We start from the raw sequence: 20,431 nt of genomic DNA, 5'->3' as shown, positions 1-20,431 counted from the left end.
TTATTTGGTTTTCTTACTTAGTAGGCCAGTGGTGTTATACTGGTGCAACCATCGTGCCTTTTATATTCGAAGTGAAAATGACCCGTGCTTAGATTTTCATTTTATGGAAGTATAGTGTTGAAGGTCTTTTTAAAATGGGAGATCGTCGAACTTGGAAAACCGCAGTAAACCAACTTCAGCCGACCACCGCTGTACCGCTAGGGGGGATTTGAACCTGGATGCTCGTGATGAGAGTCCAGTACGATGCACATGCGATCGCACAGCGCCTCCAAAATAGTCTAGAATAGAATCACTTCAAAGCACGGAACAGGCACAAATTTTTGCACCAAATCCTCGCGACACTTCTGGCAGAGGTAGGCAACCCCCACTAGGAGTCGACACACACTTTGATAAACACTGGCCCAAGCTGAAAAAACACATAACCTCACAAATGTATCATGATTACGGTTCACTCCAGATTAGAGAGTTTCTGTTGTACTACATGGGCTTCCAAAAGTTAAGCACGCCACTGCTTATATAACGACAACACTTTAATCTCGACTCTCTCGATTGGACGGTTAGTGGAACACAGACACGTGGTACTCGGCTCGTACAGTCCCTTCATGTGGATCATTCGGCACACAGACCTACTGGTTGATAATGTCTTACCCATGTGATGCTGCAACCTCATGTAGTAACAGTTGTGGAGGTCACTCGTCGATTTAGCTTGGTGAAAATAGCAATACATCGATAATCAGAAGAAGGGAGGTTGGTAACCCTCGGTCGACCACAGGGGCGGCTCTAGAAAAAATCTCTACCCGTGCGGGACCTATTTTTGACGTCCCCTGTCCACCATTTTTTTGGCTCTCAGCCGACAAAACTCTTTTTCGGCACCTCTTCTAGATCGGTAACTCGTGTGGCCGAACTGGTGACACGGCTCAAGAGCCACCCTTGGTCGATCAGACACCGACCTCCAGACAGCTATTTAACTTATTCCGAATTGTTTTCACAATCGCGGTATCCATATAAGATAAGCGTAATCGACGAGCGACATCCACAACTGTTACATCCATGGTTGCAACATCACTTGATGAGCCATTATTAATGAGTATTGTGCACCGAAGGCTCCACATTAAGGGACTGTACACCCAAGTACCACGTGTTTGTGCTCCACCAATCGTTCAATCCAGAAGGACAAGATTAAAGTGGTATCGTTATGTTATATAAGCCGTCGCGTGTTTAACTTTTAAAAAGCCAGTATTATTACTATTATAACAATAAGTGGTTGTTGTTGGACAAGTTATAATTCGGGTTTTCATTATCCTAACACTGTATGCAAATTGATAACTTATTACTTTTTCCCGTACGGGGATCCTAGATATCTTCACTTAACCTACAATGGAACTTTCTCTGGATGCCAAGTCATCTCGCTATCGTATAAAAAACAGAAAATAAAAAGGGAGGACTGTAATGGCTGCGTAAAAAAAACAAGAATGATGTCCTCCAGTACGGCGTATATACATCACGTACTTGGAATCGACGTTATACACGATTGTTTCTTGTGTTATAGATTTACAATGCTGTCATCTCAGCTCTTAAATAGATCAAAGGGGGGACCGGCTGGCTCTCTTGTGAAACTGGAGAAGATCAAGAGCTGGGATATGAAGAAGAATGAGCCGACTGGGAATTGCGGGAGTGGGATCTGATAATGTCAGACGGTTCAGGGAAACAAGTGTGCTTACTCTATTTATAAGTAATATGACAACATTAGAGGCAGTCACGAGGGGGAAATTGTAATATAACTCAATCACATGGAATCATTGCTGTCTTGACAATCGGGGGGGAAGAAGAACGACATCTTTTAATCATCGAAACTATGCATTTTTGTTTTCAACTGCGAAACTAGAAACAATTATAGCCTATAAATGTTGTTTTTAACGTGTAAATATTTAATAATTAATAGTTGATTAAAGTTATATTTATTTTAAAAATTTCTATTGAATTTTAGATTACGTCGTGTAAGTAATTTTGTAAATAATTTCAGCGTTTCGAGTTCTCGACTCAGAGACTCGAAAGTCTATTGGTCGGGAAAAAAAAAGTTTCTATGTGTTGAGAATTACTTGTTTCCATAACTGAAATTCCCAACTTTTTGTGTTTCACGCACCCTTTAAGCCGATAAGATGAAGTTCACCAACCCCCTCCTCCCGCAGTGCCAGTAAAGTGACGGCCAAAGACCCCTTTACAGAGATGTAAATTGTCCTTTTGTCCAAGCTCATCGGACTCCCTAAAACAGGCATCTTCAACCCGTTGCTCGCGAGCACCACAGTGCTCCCAGAAGCCCCACAGTGCTCGATGCTTGTATGCAATTTTGTACTCACGAGCACTTCATCAACGTTTCAATTACTCAAGGATTGAAATTATCCTGATTTCAGGCATGCGTATGCCAAACTTGCCGTGAGGGTGCTCTTCTTTGGATATGATGGGGTACAGGCAGTGCTCGCGACTAGAAAAAGGTTGAAGACCTCTGCCCTAAAATCTCTTCGATGACTGCTAAAGGGTGCGTTGACCCCTTATAAAGAACCTCTGCTCTATAAGGAATTATCTGTATAACATTTTCTTTCTGACTTGATGAATGGACTTTTTTGAACTCTAGTCTATGTATAATGGTTCTGAAAGATGGTAATGCTTTTTAGCGACTTTTTTCATGTTTCTTATCCATTTAGAAAAAATAATGCCCATATTCATTTTTAAAGTTATAATGAGTAGAAATGCTTTTGATCCTCATAGATTTTGTGGACGAATATATTTATTGAGTTATCTCTTAAGTTATCTATTTACGCTCCCTTTAGGACCAAATTTTCTTCTCTCGTTCTCCCTTCAACCTCGATTCAATGTCCCCAGGAGTGGGACCCTTTCTACTTATTGAAATGATTTTTTGAGTAAATTTATAAAAATTTAAAAATTTTTAAGGGTGATCTCGGAACCCCACAGCTTATATTCATTAAGCTTCTTCCTTGTGAGGATCTATCTGTTGACCGTCTCACCATCATGGGTCCCCGTGCTAAATGATTTTATATGACCCTGTACTAAGTTGGAAGTAACGGCTTACATATACATTTCATACTTGCTCTCGAAAACCCATAGTACGAGTTGTCATCAAGTAGATCCCCATCCATACTAGCCCTGGTTCTACGGGCTGTTCTGCTGGATGCTGAAAGTAGTCACGCCTTTTCTCGTCACATATCACTTGAAATCTTCATTTATTCTATACCTGAATTTTCACTCTATAGTTTTCGGTGGCCCCCCTTAGCCCCCGACACTGCCCTCTCCCCTGTCTATTTCATTTTCATCCGTAGCCCCATTAAAATACTCCTGGGCCTCAACGGAGCCACATTGCCCAGGTTTAGGACGTTTCAATGCCCCTAATTCGTTCACAAATGTATGCAAAATTTTCGTTTCCCCAAGATTTTCTTGCAATGTTCGAGCACATATTTTATTCAAGACTAACACAGAACATTTCCCCCAAATTTTATGTGAAATTCACTTTCAAAGTCATCTTGAACAATGAAGCCCCCATCATGCAACATTTCGTGAAAATTCAAACTGAAGTTTATTTTCTTCTCAGTGTATATTAATTTCGTGTCATAAGAATTATGATTAAGATTATTAATTACTTTAAGTTATATAAATTATTTAAATTACGCAAGTTAGGATTATTAATTACTTTAAAACATATATATATATATATAGGTTTCTTCTATAAACCGAGTTCTGAGGAATCTGGCAGCCCAGAAGGAACAAGCCCAGGCACAAGCCCAAGACGCTGTGTACGACAAATTACGCATGCTCAATGGCCAGGGCTGGCCCAGGCCGAATCCGTGGTATCCCGGAGCTTCCACTTTCGGTGGCATCACACCGAGCTATATTGCCACTGTGACCACGCCGACCGTGCCGTTAGAAAACGGCCTTCCACCAAAGAAAGGTAAGAATAACTTATTATTAAAATTATTATTATTTTTTAATTTCTGTGTTTTTCCGTTGTTTTTTGACCAAAAAAGCAGTGTCGTAGACCTCTAATTTCTAAAGAGAATTATTTTTCGGTCATTTCCAATATTCTATATTAGTAGAATTTAATTGATTTGTTGGCAAAAATTTCAACGACGTGGCTTTCGGACAGCATCAATCATATAAGATGATAATTTCTCATAACAAAATATTTAGAAGGTCGTGAAAAACAAATGATAATACAATTGAACGATATCTGGTCAGTATGGTGCGGATTTTCAATGGCATCTCTCCTAATTTCATAGAATTTTTCCAGAATGTCCAAGGATGTTTGCGTACTGGAAGCATGTTGCATAGCGAATACCGATGTATATGCAATTTTTATCCGACTAGTTTCATGAAATGTTTGTGCATTTTTAAGAATTCTTAGAATATCTGCCGAATTTTCTGATTCTTGGTCAGTTTTGGATTTTTTTCGATTTCTGCCTTCAAGACATCCACATCCATATCGAAATCCTCTAGCATCTACCTTTTCCTCGACACAGCAGAAATCACAATACGATCGTATGATATTTTTTATGAAGGTACGCTTCCTTCCGATTTTCAGCAGATGTAAAATAATTAGCAAAGATTAAAATATTCCATTGAAAAATCAACTTTACGAAATACCTTGGCGTGTCAGTGCTAAGATAAGGGTCTTTTTAGGATGCAATATATCTCTTCAATGCAGGTTAGGGGGTTGATTTGCGTAAAAAATCATGTCCACAGGTTTTATAAATTCGTATCTGTAAAATAAAAACAATAAGCACATCATATGCGTGTGTCGCTTCAGAATCCAAATTCTGATCAAATATATTGTGTATATACAGTGAAACGTCAATATAATGATACAGTGCGGACCAAAATAAAATATCGTTGTTGAGGAGGGTTATCGTTATATCCAGAGGTAGCATTATCATCAGGCGCCAGCAAATTTATGCTGTTGTTGGCGTCCCTTTTAAACTGACGTTGTTAATATACCACGATAAAATACATTTATAACTATTTATTCGGCAGCAAAAAAAATTCTAATTTATTAGTTTCTGAACAAAATTCCGTTGATTGTTTTACCCTGTAAAGTAGTTTTGCGCACAACACTATCGTATTCTACACAGAAAGCATTTCACGATAACTTCGTTAACACTTTCGTAGGGTAAATGGTGAAAAACGCGGACGTTATTAAACACCTTCAAAAGAACAAACACTGATGTGGAATTTTAAAATATATTGAAAGTGATTTTGAGTGAAGTATAAGAAGTATCCTTGCAGGAGTGTTTCGAAACAGTCTCAAAATAATATCGTTATAGAGTGACAAATCGTAGTAAAGGATATCGTATTATCTAGAGGAGTTTAACATTAGACTACAGGCAATTCCAAGCAAGCTCTGAACAAAAATATCGTTGTATGGGGGATTCACCGTGTTACACAGTATTGAGTATCGTTGCAGCGAGGTTTAACTATCATCAGAACATAATGACTACGCTAAAAGTGGGATAAGTCATCTTCGTAGACTTTTAACATCCCTATACTGCCATAAATAAAAATGTTAATTTTACTGCGCTGATTGCGTAGAGACGCATCAGCAACTAGAAATACGCACCTACACTCCCATAATCGAATGATTAATTCCTTTATTCGAAATTTGTGGCTTTATTACGAGAAATGCATCTGGCAAATACGGAGGAGCGACACTATTTGTTCCCACAGCCAAGAGCGTCGAATTGTAAAACAATAAATCGGAAAGAAGATAGAAAGTTCCCATGAGCGGAGAGAGAACCTTCAGTTCTTTTATATTTAGTCCCACTTTTATTCAGGATCTGGAGAAACACCAGATAATAAGAGGAAAAGACCTCGCTGCTCTTATTGCTACCTCCACCGAGGTACAATGTTAAAGCTTACATCTCTTCAGCATGGAGATCTAAGCGATGATTTTGCATACCATATTTCCTCCGTAAAATCATGGATAATAATGCTTACAATATCTGATTTTTTTTAATGCGGACTGTGCAGTATACCGCTTAGTATCGAGATCGTGCATGCTCAACCAATGGTCCGCGGGCCACATTCTGCCCTCGAAGTCATCTGTTTATAACGCGACCTCAAACCTAATTTTGTAAAACTGAACTAAGTGGCACATTTCCAGTTAAACTTGAGTGAACCGCACACAGTTACAGGTAGCTTATTTGTTCCGCGGCACATTTACAGAGCATTTAAGTGGCACCGTTCCAGATCACTTCAGTGTGGCCGCGACCTATTCCCACACCACTTGAGTGAGAGTTCCGGAGCACTTGAGTGACCCACGGCACATTTTCAGAGAACTTAGGTGGCCCGTGGCACGTTTACAGATACGGGGCCATATAAACCAATTGAGTGAATCGCGGCTCATTCTCAGAGACACTTTAGTGACATTTACGGATTACCAAAGTTGCCCGTTGGCACATTTGCGGATTATTAAAGTAACCTGCTGCATGTTTTCGGATACAAGGGCTATATTCACAGACAACTTGATTGACCCACGGCACAGTTTCAGAGCACTTTAAGGCCCCACGGCACACTTACGGATTAACAAATAGGGTCTGCGGCACACCTAAAGATTACCAAAGTGACCCACGGCACATTTACGGATCACTGGAGTAACCGGCGGTGCTTAATCCAGATCACTTAGGTGACTAATTCTTTGCGACATGTTTTAGAATCAATGAAGGGAGTGTGGCCCACACCCTGTCTCCTGAAGGTTGAACACCCTTGATCCAGACATTTTTTTTCCAGGAGATTCTTCTGGGAGTATATATATACTCCTACATTCTCGCAACAAAATGATTAATTCTTTTGTATATTCGAACTAAACTGAAGATTCAAAAAAACTGGTACATTCATGCGTATGCAGATAAAGAGATATGAAACCAATCAGAGTACGGCGCTGCGGTTGGCAACGCCTATATAACACAACAAGTGTCTGGCATAGTTGTTAGATCGGTTACTGCTGCTACAATGGCAGGTTATCGAGATTTAAGTGAGTTTGAACGTGGTGTTATAGTCGGCGCACGAGAGATGGGACATGGCATCTCCGAGGTAGCGATGAAATTTGGATTTTCACGTACGACCATTTCACGAGTGTACCGTGAATATCGGGAATCCGGTAAAAAATTAAATCTACGACATCGCTGTGGCTGGAAAAAGATCATGCAAGAACGGGACGACTGACGAGAATCATTAAAGGTGGCAGACGTGCAACCCTTCCGCAAATTGCTGCAGACTTCAATGCTGGGCCATCAACAAGTGTCAGCCTGCGAACCATTCAACGAAACATCATCGATATGGGCTTTCGGAGCCGAAGGCCCACTCGTGTACCCTTGATGACTGCACGACACAAAGCTTTGCGCCTCGCCTGGGCCCGACAACACCGACATTGGACTGTTGAGGACTGGAAACACGTTGCCTGGTCTGACGAGTCTCGGTTCCAATTGCTTCGAGCTGATGGACGTGTACGGGTATGGAGACAACCTCATGAATCCATGGACCCTACATGTCAACAGGGGACTGTTCAAGCTGGTGGAGGCTCTCTGATGGTATGGGGCGTGTGCAGTTGGCGTGATATGGGAGCCCTGATACGTCTAGATATGACTCTGACAGGTGACAGGTACGTAAGCATCCCGTCTGATCACCTGCACCCATTCATGTCCATTGTGCATTCCGACGGACTTGGACAATTTCAGCAGGACAATGCGACACCCCACGCGTCCAGAATTGCTACAAAGTATCTCCAGGAACACTCTTCTGACTTTAGACACTTCCGCTGGCCACCTAAATCCCCAGACATGAACATTATTCAACATATCTGGGATGCCTTGCAACGTGCTGTTCAGAAGAGATCTCCACCCCCTCTTACTCCTACGGATTTATGGACAGCCCTGCAGGATTCATGGTGCCAATTACCTCCAGCACTACTTCAGACATTAGTCGAGTCCATCCCACGTCGTGTTGCGGCACTTCTGTGGGCTCGCTGGGGCCCTACACGATATTAGGCAGGTGTGTACCAGTTTTTTTGGCTCTTCAGTGTATATGCGATTATTACGAGAGATTAATATACATCTGTGGGGCAAACATGGAGGATCACCGCTGCTTGTTCCCACTGCCAAGCGTCAAATTATAAAACAATAAATCCGAAAAAAAATAAAAATACTCGGGAGCTCAAATGAGCGAAATCCATCAATTCCTATTTTTATATTTATTTAATCCTCCTTTGATTCGAGATCTGGAGAAATACCAGATAATACGAGGAAAAAGACCTCGCTACTCCCATTGCTACTTCCACCGGGATATGATATTGAAGCTCCGGGACCGAGGAGGAGAGAGGAGGATACTAGATGGAGAAGATAACAATAAGAACGAGGAGATAATTGTCTTCCAGTTATTATTTTGTTCTTCTCTTGTCCCGGCTCCTCTAGGAAGTGGTGGGAATATCCCCGGCCTCTCCGGTTTTTTTTTCCTTCTTCTTCTTCTTCTTATCTTGCTTCTCCGGTATTATTATTATTTCATTTTCTGTCCCGGTTTTCATTTTTGCGATTCCCGGAAAGAGATCGTATATTGATTCCAAGAAGATACCTAGAAATTCCGGGACAGCTATGCTGCTGCCATCTATTAGAAGTGTTTGGCGAATCCACAAAAGTTGCTTAATTTTTTGGGAAAATATGGAGATTTGAAAATTTTTTAATGCTTTCGAATTGGAATTAAATTGGTAAAATTTTAAAGTTGGGGAGTTTCGTGATTAAAAATGTTTGTTAAAAAAACTTCAAGGTTATTTTGAAGATAAGTTTTAATTTTTTGAAATGTTTATTGCCTTGTCCTCTGAAATTAATCCTTTTTCTACTAGCTGAACTTGCACTCAGCAACGATCTTTAGCTTGCAAGATTTTCAACATTACCAGCCCATGTACTCAACTCGGTGTTGCATTCTTCTCATTCCGCAGAAAACATGGGCCAATCTAGGTCCATATGGAGCCCCATGTGGTCCTACGTTATTCTAAAGTGACCACGGGTAGAAATCGGAGGGAGGGGCTATGACAGGCGATTTCGTCTTGAAGCCATTATAGGCAGTTTTGTTTTTGGCCTGATGTCCCTTAAAAGGCTAGTATTTACCAGCCCTACGCAGGTGCCTTGGACGGGGGCGTACGCAGGATTCACTTTTGGAGGGGCAGAAATTTTGAGTTACCACGCTTCAAAAAACATTTAAATTAACGAAAATTGGTAAATATATAATTCAAAGAGTAGGCCTATTTGCTTTCGATATAATATATTTTTTCACTGAAACGTTACTTATTTTTCATAATTTTTGGTCAGCTTGGGGGTAGGGCACATGGATTCCCCCCCTGAGCACACCTCTGCGTCATGCACCCCACAAGGATGGAGCTGACAAGGCCTGAAACACAGCTACCGTCAATTTTTGTTTTTCCATGATATAAATTCGCTATAGAAGGGCCCGTGAAAAGTCTTTCTTGGTGGCCGGTCAATGATCCCAGCCTAACGGGGCAATGCACCAGGTACGTCCCTGGCATCGAGTGAATAGTCCTCTCAGCACAGACAAGACAAGAACAATGAATGACTATCAGAATTAGCCAGTAGGCCTACAGAAGACGATCAGTTCAGATCCCGTGACGGAGAAAGCCAAATCTTAAAGGGGCCACAGAGAGAGTTGCAAAGAAATAAAGCTTTCAAGTGAAATACGGTGGGGGGGGGGGGGGAAGTTGAAGTAATTTCAGAATCCAGAGTAAACCGGTATATAAAACAATGACATCTTAACACATGAGCCTATCTAGGCCTCGATCGAAGGCACCTCATGTTTATAATGGAGTCCTACGTGATGAGTTCGGCTACTATGAGTTCGGACACTGAATATTTAATAATAATTAAATATACACTAATAAGCTTTCGCTTCCAGTCAAGTCCGGGGCCCCAGGTCAGAGTATCAATAATTTCGAGACGACCTTATTTGGGCGTAATACCCCCCCCCCCCGTTTCCAAAAGGGGAAATTCACACTTTGGCCTAGAGATCCAGAGCTAAATATTATTTATACAAGTTTTGCTCATGATAAATTTGTTCAAAAGCGTACTACCTCGTACTATCATTAAAGGTTTTTAACATTACCAGATCTCTCCAGCCAATATAATATAATATATGCTCAATATAAATTTGTTCAAAAATTACATTCAATGAGTAGGGAAGGCCTTGTTCCTGGGTGTAGAACAGGCCCTGGATAAGAATACTGATGAAGGAATGGGGGGGGGGGGGACATGAAAAGAATATATGGTTCAAAAGGAGAAAGAGCATGAGCGGAAAAAGGTTAAGAAACACTGAACTAATCACCCAACTAGATTCCGATAATACTGAGTAATCCGGGATATTTATCATTAACGCATGGGGGCTATCGAAGCTATTTGTCATTACAGCCAAAAAAAAAGATGTCTTAGGTAATAAAGATTGTCAATTGCACGCAAAAACAGTTGGCAAAGGCAAGTAAATTTACTGGTTACAGTCAAAAAAAAATTTAAAGGCAAATAAAGTTAATTGCAGCCAACAAAAGTGTCTAAGGTCATAAAGGTTGCCAATTGCATCCAACAAATAGTCAAAAGCAAGTATAGTTGCCAATTATACCGGAAATAAATTATCAAGATAATAAGCATGAAAATAACCTCAAATCTTGATTTCAAAAATTCAAGTCAGCTTTGTTGAAAATAAGGGAAAAATTGGGACATTTTATGAAAAGGTTAGGGTGACCTAAATCACGGAGATGTCCCGTAAAATACGGGTCATATGGTCACACTATATATACAAGTTTCTGACCCGCAAGCGAATAGAACTACCGCATATCTGGCCCGTGGACTGAAAACATTGTATACCCCCTGGAGTAAACTATAAAAACACACAAATAAGTGAAAAATACTTGCAATAAATCATCTCTAATCTTTATCACAAAATTTCCGTACATAAAAGAAATTTAAAAGTCCCACGAAAACTTATCAGTGTTTCATTTTTTTCTTTTGGTGTCGTCAATGTCCTGTTTGGTAATTGACGATCTCTCTTATCGAAAAACACCGCGGTGTAAATCCACCGGGTCATTTTCTCCCAACGACCAGAAAAGAGACATCACTTACATGAAGTTTTCAAAACTCCGGAGCAACATCTAAAAATTAGTTTCCCATGTAGGGAGTCTCCTCCCTCTCACCCAACCCCAGACAACAACAAAGTCCTAAAACCCCGATGGAAAACTTTTATCATCATTTCCTCCTCCTCCTCTCTCTCACCAGTACATAAACTACAAACATCAAGGCTTTATCTCGAAAATATCTATCCACCATCATTTTGGATAGTTTTACACAGCACAGTGGTGCGGGAGGGTACGTCGAAAAGTACGAAAAGCTCAACCTCCTCCGCACATCCAATGGATAGGTTGGTACCAGTGAGAGAATACGAGTCTTGTGAACACCCTATATGATGACGGTGGTGGCGATGGTGACTCTCTCTCTCGCTCTCTTCTCCGGGCCATACTGGACGAGATACATCTCTGGTAGGTGTGTGTGTGTGTGTATAGTGTACAGTATCTGCTCCAAGAAGGAGGCGTATATATATATATATATACACCGTGGTAAGCTGGGACTTCACAAGTGAAGCGGAATGCAGAGATAACGCCTTAGGTTATTCAGACTTCAGCACACACATACTGGAAGACTTTACTGAGGAAAATAGAGGAGGAGGAGGAGAGCAGAGGAAAAAGGCAATTTTTAGTGAGCAAGGCCTTTTCCAGAGATGGCGAGTCCAGGCGGGCGGAAGAATGGCGTATATATATCCACACAGGCGCATCTACTGTGTGTGTGTGTACGCCATACATATACCATGGAGCAGTTCTTGGTGCCTTTTTAGAAAGCAGTTTTCAGAGTTAGATATATGTATAGACGGCGGAGGGTGCGTCCATGGAAAAGAATTGCTTTAAAACTCAGCTGGACTGATACGTTACTCGAGCCTTTTCAATGCATTTTTTTTCCTCTCTCTCTTATATTTAAGGCCGTTTATTTATCTTTCTTTAGCTTTCTATTTGGGTTCCAGATATGGGCTATGGACAGCAGCACTATCTCCTTGGATGTTTGCTATTGCATGCACATACTAGAAAGAGGGTTTTTTTTAAGGCTGGAAAAAAAAACAACTTTTCTATATACTTGGATGGATACTTTCTGAGTTGCATAAGAAAAAAAAAATATATAGCCTTATTTCCAGTTGCGTAGCCCTTCTTCTGCATGGGCTATGAATATAAATCGTCAATATTTTTATTTTTCGTTGCGGGTGAAAAGAATATTTTTTCCCCGTTTTGGGTAAAGTATGGAAGTCCGTGCATATGCGTACGGGGTATTTATATATTTTTCTGGTGGAAGCAATATAAAATTCAACTTTTTCATATATGAATGGAGATGTGGGGTAAAAGAAGCTTTACTTTATACTGATGCATTTATTATATTGTATAAATACAGTGAGCGTGAATGGAGACGTTATATGTTGAAAGCCAGTTGCGTTATCAACATACTGGCATTGAGTCGAGTACCTTTGAGTATTATATATGCTTCAAAATCCGGTTGGGAATAATATGCTTGAAGCAATTTTACAGACTTTTTGCCTGTTTTGTCCATGATGGAATGTTTAGTATGACTTTGTATATATCGGCTATTTTCCTCCGTATTATCCGAGGATTATACGTTCAGAAAATATTTCTGAATTTTATAGAGTAGGCCTATACCGCTGGTGTTATCGAGATTAGCTTATACATGTTCAGTCAGCAGCCTGCGGGCCAAATGTGGCCCTTGAAGCCCTAATATCCGCTTGTCCCGTAACCTAAAATCTAATTTTTTTTTAAATTAACTATAAGTGGCGCATATCTAGGTCATTTAAGTGAACCACAGCAAAGTTCCAGATCACTTAAGTGTTCTGTGGCACATTTCCAGATCAGTTGTGCGACTCATGGCGCATTCACAGATCAGTTAAGCGACTCATGGCACATTTACAGATCACTGTGTTGCTGTAATACTAGTGCTACTGCTATCCATAGCTTCGAAATCCGGTTGGGAATATGCTTGAAATAATTTTCCGGACTTGAATTTTTTCTTCATAATTAATACCTGTTTTGTCTATGATGGAGTGTCTTCGGTATGGAAATCTAAGGACTGTTTGTGTGCTATGATTTTGTATCCGCTATTTTCCTTTGTATTATCTGAGGATTATATGTTTATAATATATATCTCAATTTTTTAATGCGGATTGTACAGAAAAACGCTGTGTTATCGAGATTGTACATGCTCAACCAACAGCCCGTATACCAAATGTGTCCCTTGAAGTGATCTGTTTGTCCTTTGACCTCAAACCTAATTTTGCGAAAATTTACTAAGTGGTACATTTCTAGGTCATAAGTGAGAGTGAACCACAGCTAAGTTCCAGATGGGACATATTTTTCACGATTCCACTGTTGATGCTAAAGTCTACACAGACATTATTACTCAATTCATTTCACTGATGAACAGCGACGAATGGTACTCCTGGTTTCAACAGGATAGTGCGATGAATCACGAGGAAGCACTGCAGTATTTTAAATGATCTTCTTTCAATCGTCTCATTACGCGCGGACTTAAGGCATAATCCACATACGATTGATGAACTGAAGACTAACATCATTAATGAAATATCAGACATTAATTCGCGCGGACTTCGTGAAATCTCGAGCAATTTTTTTTATTTCAAATAATTACAAGAAAATTCATGAATATCATTCATGTACAAGTACAAAATTAGGTTAAATGTATGAGCCTATGTGCCCGTAAAAAAGACCAGCATTTTCGCCATTATCATAATTTCTAAGTTTTTTTTTAATTTTATTAAAGGTAATGTTTCAATTCATTGGTTTAATCGGTTATTTTCTGTTAAATAGTTAATATTCATTAAAAAAATTAAAATTAATAAACTGTGGTGTGCGCGAATTTTGAAACACCCTGTACTTGTAAGGCATACCAAGACATGTAGATCTGCATTTACAGCGTTACACGAAACTGTATACTATATTCATTCGATATTTTTATAATGTAAAAAACGTAATTCGCATGACTATTTCTGTCATTTATTTGATGATTATATTCACACACATTTCATTTGATGATTACATTCACACACATTTCATTTGATGGCTATATTCACACACATTTCATTTGATGATTATATTCACACACATTTCATTTGATGATTATATTCACACACATTTCATTTGATGATTATATTCGCACACATTTCATTTGAAGTCAAAATTCTGTAAGAACTGGAACATCCGAGATGAATCTCGTCCACATTAGCTTAGATGAGGGAAAAAATGAATTGCTTGTTTAAATAATCTATATACTTCATTGAGAAATATATACTTAACATTATATCAACAATATTGAAAGAGAAAGGTGAAATTTTTGACGTTGGTTACACATGTGGGAATGAGATTAAGGTTTTGAATGCCTCGCTGCACCCTTGCCTGTTCTCAAGTAAATTCAGCAGCACCTTTAAATGCCGTGCCACACCGGTTGGGAATCATAGCCCTGCTCTCTAGACTTAGTACGATGCTATCCAACAAATATCTCTGGTTGTTCAAATGCTTTTTTTTAGATTACCGTAATTTCCTGCGTAATAGCCCACAGCGTCGTACAGGGTGATAAGCGAATAAGCCCTTATTTCAAAATTAAATATCTCTACAACAAAGATCAATAGAATTATGCGGTAAACGGTACGTTTATTAGCAAAACTGTAAGAATGTTGTACAGAAATTTCGAAAATTTAGTTTTTTTTTTAATTTTTTAAAATTTAAAAAAAACAAAACTGGAGATTTTGGGGTTCCGAAAATCCTCATTTGTGTGAAGAGAAACCACTGCATTCGCCTAAAGTTACTGCATGGGCTGCGGTATGCGCCAGAGGCATTATCGGCCCCTTCTTCGTGCGAGAAACGATTACTACTGAACGTTACGTTACGTTACAATTTTGGAACAATTTGTCAGCACACATGGCGCATACCGCAGCCCATGCAGTAACTTTAGGCGAATGCAGTTGTTCTCTTCACACAAATGAGGATTTTCGGAACCCCAAAATCTCCAGTTTTGTTTTATAAAAACCAAAACTAAATTTTCGAAATTTCTGTACAACATTCTTACAGTTTTGCTAATAAACGTACCGTTTACCGCATAATTCTATTGATATTTGTTGTAGAGATATTTAATTTTGAAATAAGGACTTATTTGCTGATCACCCTGTATAATCCGTATGCAAAATCTTCATTCATCGAGTTTAATTCTCTATGGGACATTTTTTCTTATACCCGTTTGTTTGCACTTGCGGAAAATTGAAGAAAGCTTACTGCACTTCAAAAGATATGGCATTTTGAAAAAAGTTTAGTAATTTTCTTCTGTGCCGTTTAAAGGGTTAAAAAGGTTTTAAAAATTCTCCTCATCCCTTCAATAGGACGTCCCCATAATTTCATAATTCCCTGATGGGTAGCTAAAGCTGTAGACAGCTGAGAACGTGCTAACTTTAGCAACTGATAATTTTATTCACATTAACCTTGCATGTTATGGTATATATTTGAATATACATGGCAAATATATGGTCAAAAAACAGCATCATATCAATGTCTTTTCTCAATTTTTTTGGTATTCTAGAAAGTACATCTTTTAGTGTCATTTCCGTACAAAATAAGTCTTTATAAGTACAATGCAACTGAGTTAATAAGTTGAATTTTTACATCCGTATTCGCACCTTTGTTGTTTTCAATACGTTTTAATGGGGTTGTGTTGGAGAGGCTGAAAGTTCTCCTTATACCTTCAATAAGACATTCTCGAAATATTATAATTTTCTGATGGATAGTTAACACTAAAACGAAAAACGACGGAAGCGGGTATTTTGACAGCAAACCTACTTCGGAACGCGATTACATCCAAACAGTTCATCTCAGGTACGTGAAACATTTCAAGAGTTTTCCCACCTTGTTGATGCTCTTAAATTCCTAAAATATCAACATTCTAGGTTTTTTTAGTTTAGTGGTAAAATGAAGTTCTACCTAGAACGACGGTTGCGGTCCTTTCGACCGCTATGGAGACATTTAACTGATGTGACTTGTACTTCATTCAATTCATTTAGCGTTTTCATGGATTTTTGCGTTTCTACTGTACTGCATTCGCTGGTACAATGTCGCACGACAAGAAGGATCTTCAGTTTTTTCTCGATTTTACCCACAGAGTAATAATACTATAGAGTGCGCGCGAGGGGTTACAATGTGAAGCAAAGATCCGGAGTCACGTGACTCCAGTCGAAAGGCTGGTCAGGGAATCTCGCTGGCAATGCTTTCCTTATGGCTGTTCGTATGACGATCTCCAAGTGCTGTCTTATTTTTCATTAGAATGGTCACCACGTGTGCAGCTTTCGGATGTTCCGAACGGTTTAGGAAAGGAGGAACATTATCCTTTCACAAAGGAATACTTTTTTGCTTATTTCCCTTCTTATAAATTAAAAATTGGAATATTAAATTGACGATGCAATGGATTTCTGACGTAATCTCAGTTTTTAACGACTCCATTTTGGATTTAATTCAATTAAAGTTCCAAGTTTTGGTAAAATTCAAATGTCATGAATCATTATTAAATGTTTTAATAGAATTTTTGGCAATAAATGATTGAAATTGTGAGTTTTATGAAGTTTTAACTGAAATATACGTCTCCGCAAGATTTGGCGAGCTAGTGAGTTCATTCGAGTTTTGTTCAACTTGGAAGAAAATATGCTTTTCAGAAGGATAAATTTATGAAAAATATTCTATTTAAATAGAATGTGAGGAAAACTTCCCCCCCCCCCTCTAGACAATTGCAGTTTTGCATAAAAATGCATAACAACCTCTAAAAATAATAGTATTTTTACCCCTCTTCGTAACGGTTATGTTTGCATATGCTGATAAATACAGCAAAAGCCAACATGAACTAAGCCGATGACAAAAAATCTCTCTCTATCTTCGCATTTATTATTAATTTAATTTTTATGGCGAAATATGTGTAGTGCACGCATCTCATACGGGCAGAACGAAGTTGTTGAAATAAAGTGATATTTCAGCATGGATTTTTTCCATATTCATCAAACTTACTAACTTCATTTTGAGAATTATTCGATTCATTCGTAAAAAGTGATAAATGCTACGAAATTCATCAAACTTACTAAAAATATTGGTAATTATGCATATATTTACCAACTATTATGCATAATTTCTGAAGATAACGCGCACTACGGATTTATCAAATTTACAGTAACATAAACATTATATATTTGTTGTATACAATATTTTGTTTCCTGTGTGTGTATAGATATTTAGAAAGCTATTAAAAACTGTGCCAAAAAAATTTATTTCATGAAATTTATACTGTTTATATTCACTTCCTTCAAATATTATATATTCAATTAAAATTTAAAAATCCATGTGTTAAGAAATTATTAAGAATTATCCCTTAATGGAAAATTAAAAAATTCCGTTTTCCAATATTTGTTTATTTTATAGAATTTATTTTTTCAAATCTGATACTCCCTAAATATTTCACATAAAAATGAGTGAAATTCATTGAAAAAATGAAGGAAAGTTTTCATCAACTTGATCGAATTGAGTCAAATTTCGTTACAGCAACATCCTAGCTTCTGCGAAAACGCGCCAAATGTAATAGCGCAGAACCTGTTCTTTCCCCGACAATACTGCTCATCTTTTCTTCACGTTCGACAAGTTTTATGAATAGCGTGCGCGGTCTATTTATATCTTAAGTCTATGATTTTACCCATGGAGAATCTCCATCCCAGGGGCCTAGACGACTCTTTACATAGCAAATTCACTATAGAGGGGGGGGGGTCCCGAGGGCCCCACTAAATATCCCAGCCTAGGAGCCCTGCTGGATGATGTTGGGGAGCCATTATTTGATAACGTATCATGCTTTCTCTCGACTAATCAAAAAAATAAATAAATAAAATAATAATTCTTGGTTAAACAGTAAATTCTCGGTAAGCAGAGAAAATCTAGATCTTGAGTATCATGCACACACGAAATTTCTGTCAGAAATTATGAAATTTCAGTACTCTACTAATTAGTGTCGTTGAGAGAGAGATGGTTTCGACAAAATTAATACATTCAGTGCACAATGAGATCGGGCATAGATATAATATAACCCAATAAATCTTATGCCTATAGTCTCACGTAATGTATTTTACATCTCTCGGGATTCGGCAGCTATTCAATGTTTTTTGATTCCGCACCTGTAATCTCCTCGCAAATCTTACAAGCGCATTATGCTTCAAACTTCGTTGGTGGACTGCCAAGTGAAAATGAAGCCAGGGATTGCAAGAGCGTAAAAAATCATAGTCAAACCTCTTTTTAAAGTAACAAAATACGGGATTTGTCTTTGTTACAACAATCCCTTTCGTCCAAAATTCAAAAAAAAAAAAAAAAAAAAAATTTCATCAACAGGGGTTTATTGCAAAAATAAGTCAAATAAAGACTGAAGAGATGCTGTTTTAAGAATTTTTGGCGAAGAAAAATAATTTATAATTTTTTTCTATTGCGGTCAGAATGACTGTTACCTTCGTTCTAGGTAGTTCAAATTCCCACCGTTCTAGCGTTAAAGGCCAGTTTGTCAGTCGTGGCGTTTTTATTTGTATTTGTACAAGGTTGTAGACAGCTGAAAACACGCTAAATTTGACTACCGACACCCTCTAAATAGTTTTATTGGCATAAAGTTTTCAGAAAATACTTTTTAACGCTATTAATTTCCCCAAAACGAAAAGCTCATTCCAAAACAGATTCCACGTAAACGAGTCCCAAAAAATAAAATAAATAAATAAATTACACATACCCATTGAGAGCTAAAGATTTCCCTAATCAATCACTAAAATCGCATTTTAACAACCCCATTCACTCATTAAAAGCTAACTCATCGAACGAATTCCAGCCTCTAACGAAAGATAATAATGAAACAATTCATTTAAAAAAAAAAAATTGACTCCCTCATTTTCTATGAAATTGAATAGAAATTTTTATCTGATATATATATCTGTGAAAATTTTATTTTATATTTCTCCCTTTGAAAAACCCAATCTGTATCGGTAAAAACGAGTTTTTTCGTACTTTTTTTTTCCCCCATCCTTTTGACATCAATGCAGTCCTCAGGGGTTTTAAAGGATGTCAAATGTTTCATACCATCTGCTTTAGGGAGGGAAAAAAAAAAATTTTATAAATTTTTTGAGATAAAATATATGTAGGAGAGAGGGAACAGAGAGAGAGAGAGTTATACACCCTCTCTTACACGCATACACCCTCCATATAAACGGAGAGGACTGTTTGAAAAATGTGGTTTAGTCTGACAATGATTTTTCTCTTAACGCTGGAATTTTCGATTTCCTATGTGAAAGTGACAGGGAGAAAGAGAGAGAGAGAGAGAAATACTGTGAGATATTGGAGAAAGAGATGGAGGGATGAGAGAGAGAGAGAGAGAGAGAGTAAAAAATAGAGAGATGAGAAGCAACGCAACCTCTGACGATCATTTCTCCATCCTCTCCACTGCTCTCAGGCATCCCGTGATGATGATTGGTATGATGCGGAGACAAGCGTAGAATAAAATAAAATAATAGAAAAAAAAAATATCCAAGAAACAGTTGTTTGTTCCCGTTCCGGGAATTATCGGACGGGAATAGAAGAAAATACCCAGATTTTTTTTATTTTATTTTATTTTAAAGGGAAATATTTTTTTTTTTTTTCTTACCGTTTCTGTGTAGGATTTATCGAGTTTGAAAGCGATGTTCTTGCTTTAAAATTGCTTTTGATTTCTTGAGGAAAAAAATAAGAAAATGTTGCCTGTCTTGAGAAGAAGAAGGAAAAAAAAGGAACGGCAGGAGAAGTCTTTGGCTTGTGACAATTGATTACGAAGGTACTGGTGTACACGCACCCCCCTTGCTTCTTGTATACCCCGTCCTTTCCTTACTGGAACATAACAAACTAGGAAAAATAAAATAATACAATAGGAAAACCGTCACATTTCGAAGATTTCCTTTCAATATATACTTACTGTGTGTTGTATTTTTTTTTCTGTTTTTTTACTATCATTTTTGGTTTTTTTTTTTTGGAGAATTGAAGAAAGTTGCTGATGTTTCTGGAATTGCCGAGTTTATGTTTATTTTTTTTATATTTTATTTCGGATTCCGTGTGTTTACCGAGTACGGGAAACAACGTTATGAGGTTTTTGTTTTGAAACTTTTATTTCACTTTGGGTTATATTAAGGTTTGTTTCAATATAGGTTTTGATTTGATATTTTTTAGTCTATTTTTTTT

General features: G+C 38.1%; 1 protein-coding gene across 4 annotated transcripts in view; it reads left to right on the top strand.

The window, feature by feature from the left end:
- The window catches only part of LOC149084458 (paired box protein Pax-6-like), a 134,295-nt gene that overhangs the window by 103,351 nt on the left and 10,513 nt on the right, over positions 1-20,431 (top strand). For all 4 annotated transcript variants that reach the window (XM_089234865.1, XM_089234866.1, XM_089234867.1 and 1 more), the window contains one exon: positions 3,730-3,961. In XM_089234865.1, coding sequence (XP_089090991.1) covers positions 3,730-3,961 — 232 coding nt within the window. The remainder of the gene's footprint in view (positions 1-3,729; positions 3,962-20,431) is intronic.

Source organism: Pholcus phalangioides, unplaced genomic scaffold (assembly GCF_987345545.1).
Source record: "Pholcus phalangioides strain wild (caught in Gottingen) unplaced genomic scaffold, Ppha-v1.0 ptg000008l_1, whole genome shotgun sequence".
Lineage (NCBI taxonomy): Eukaryota > Metazoa > Arthropoda > Arachnida > Araneae > Pholcidae > Pholcus > Pholcus phalangioides.
The sequence above is the reverse complement of the archived record's forward strand: the minus strand, read 5'-3'. Positions and strand labels throughout refer to the sequence as shown.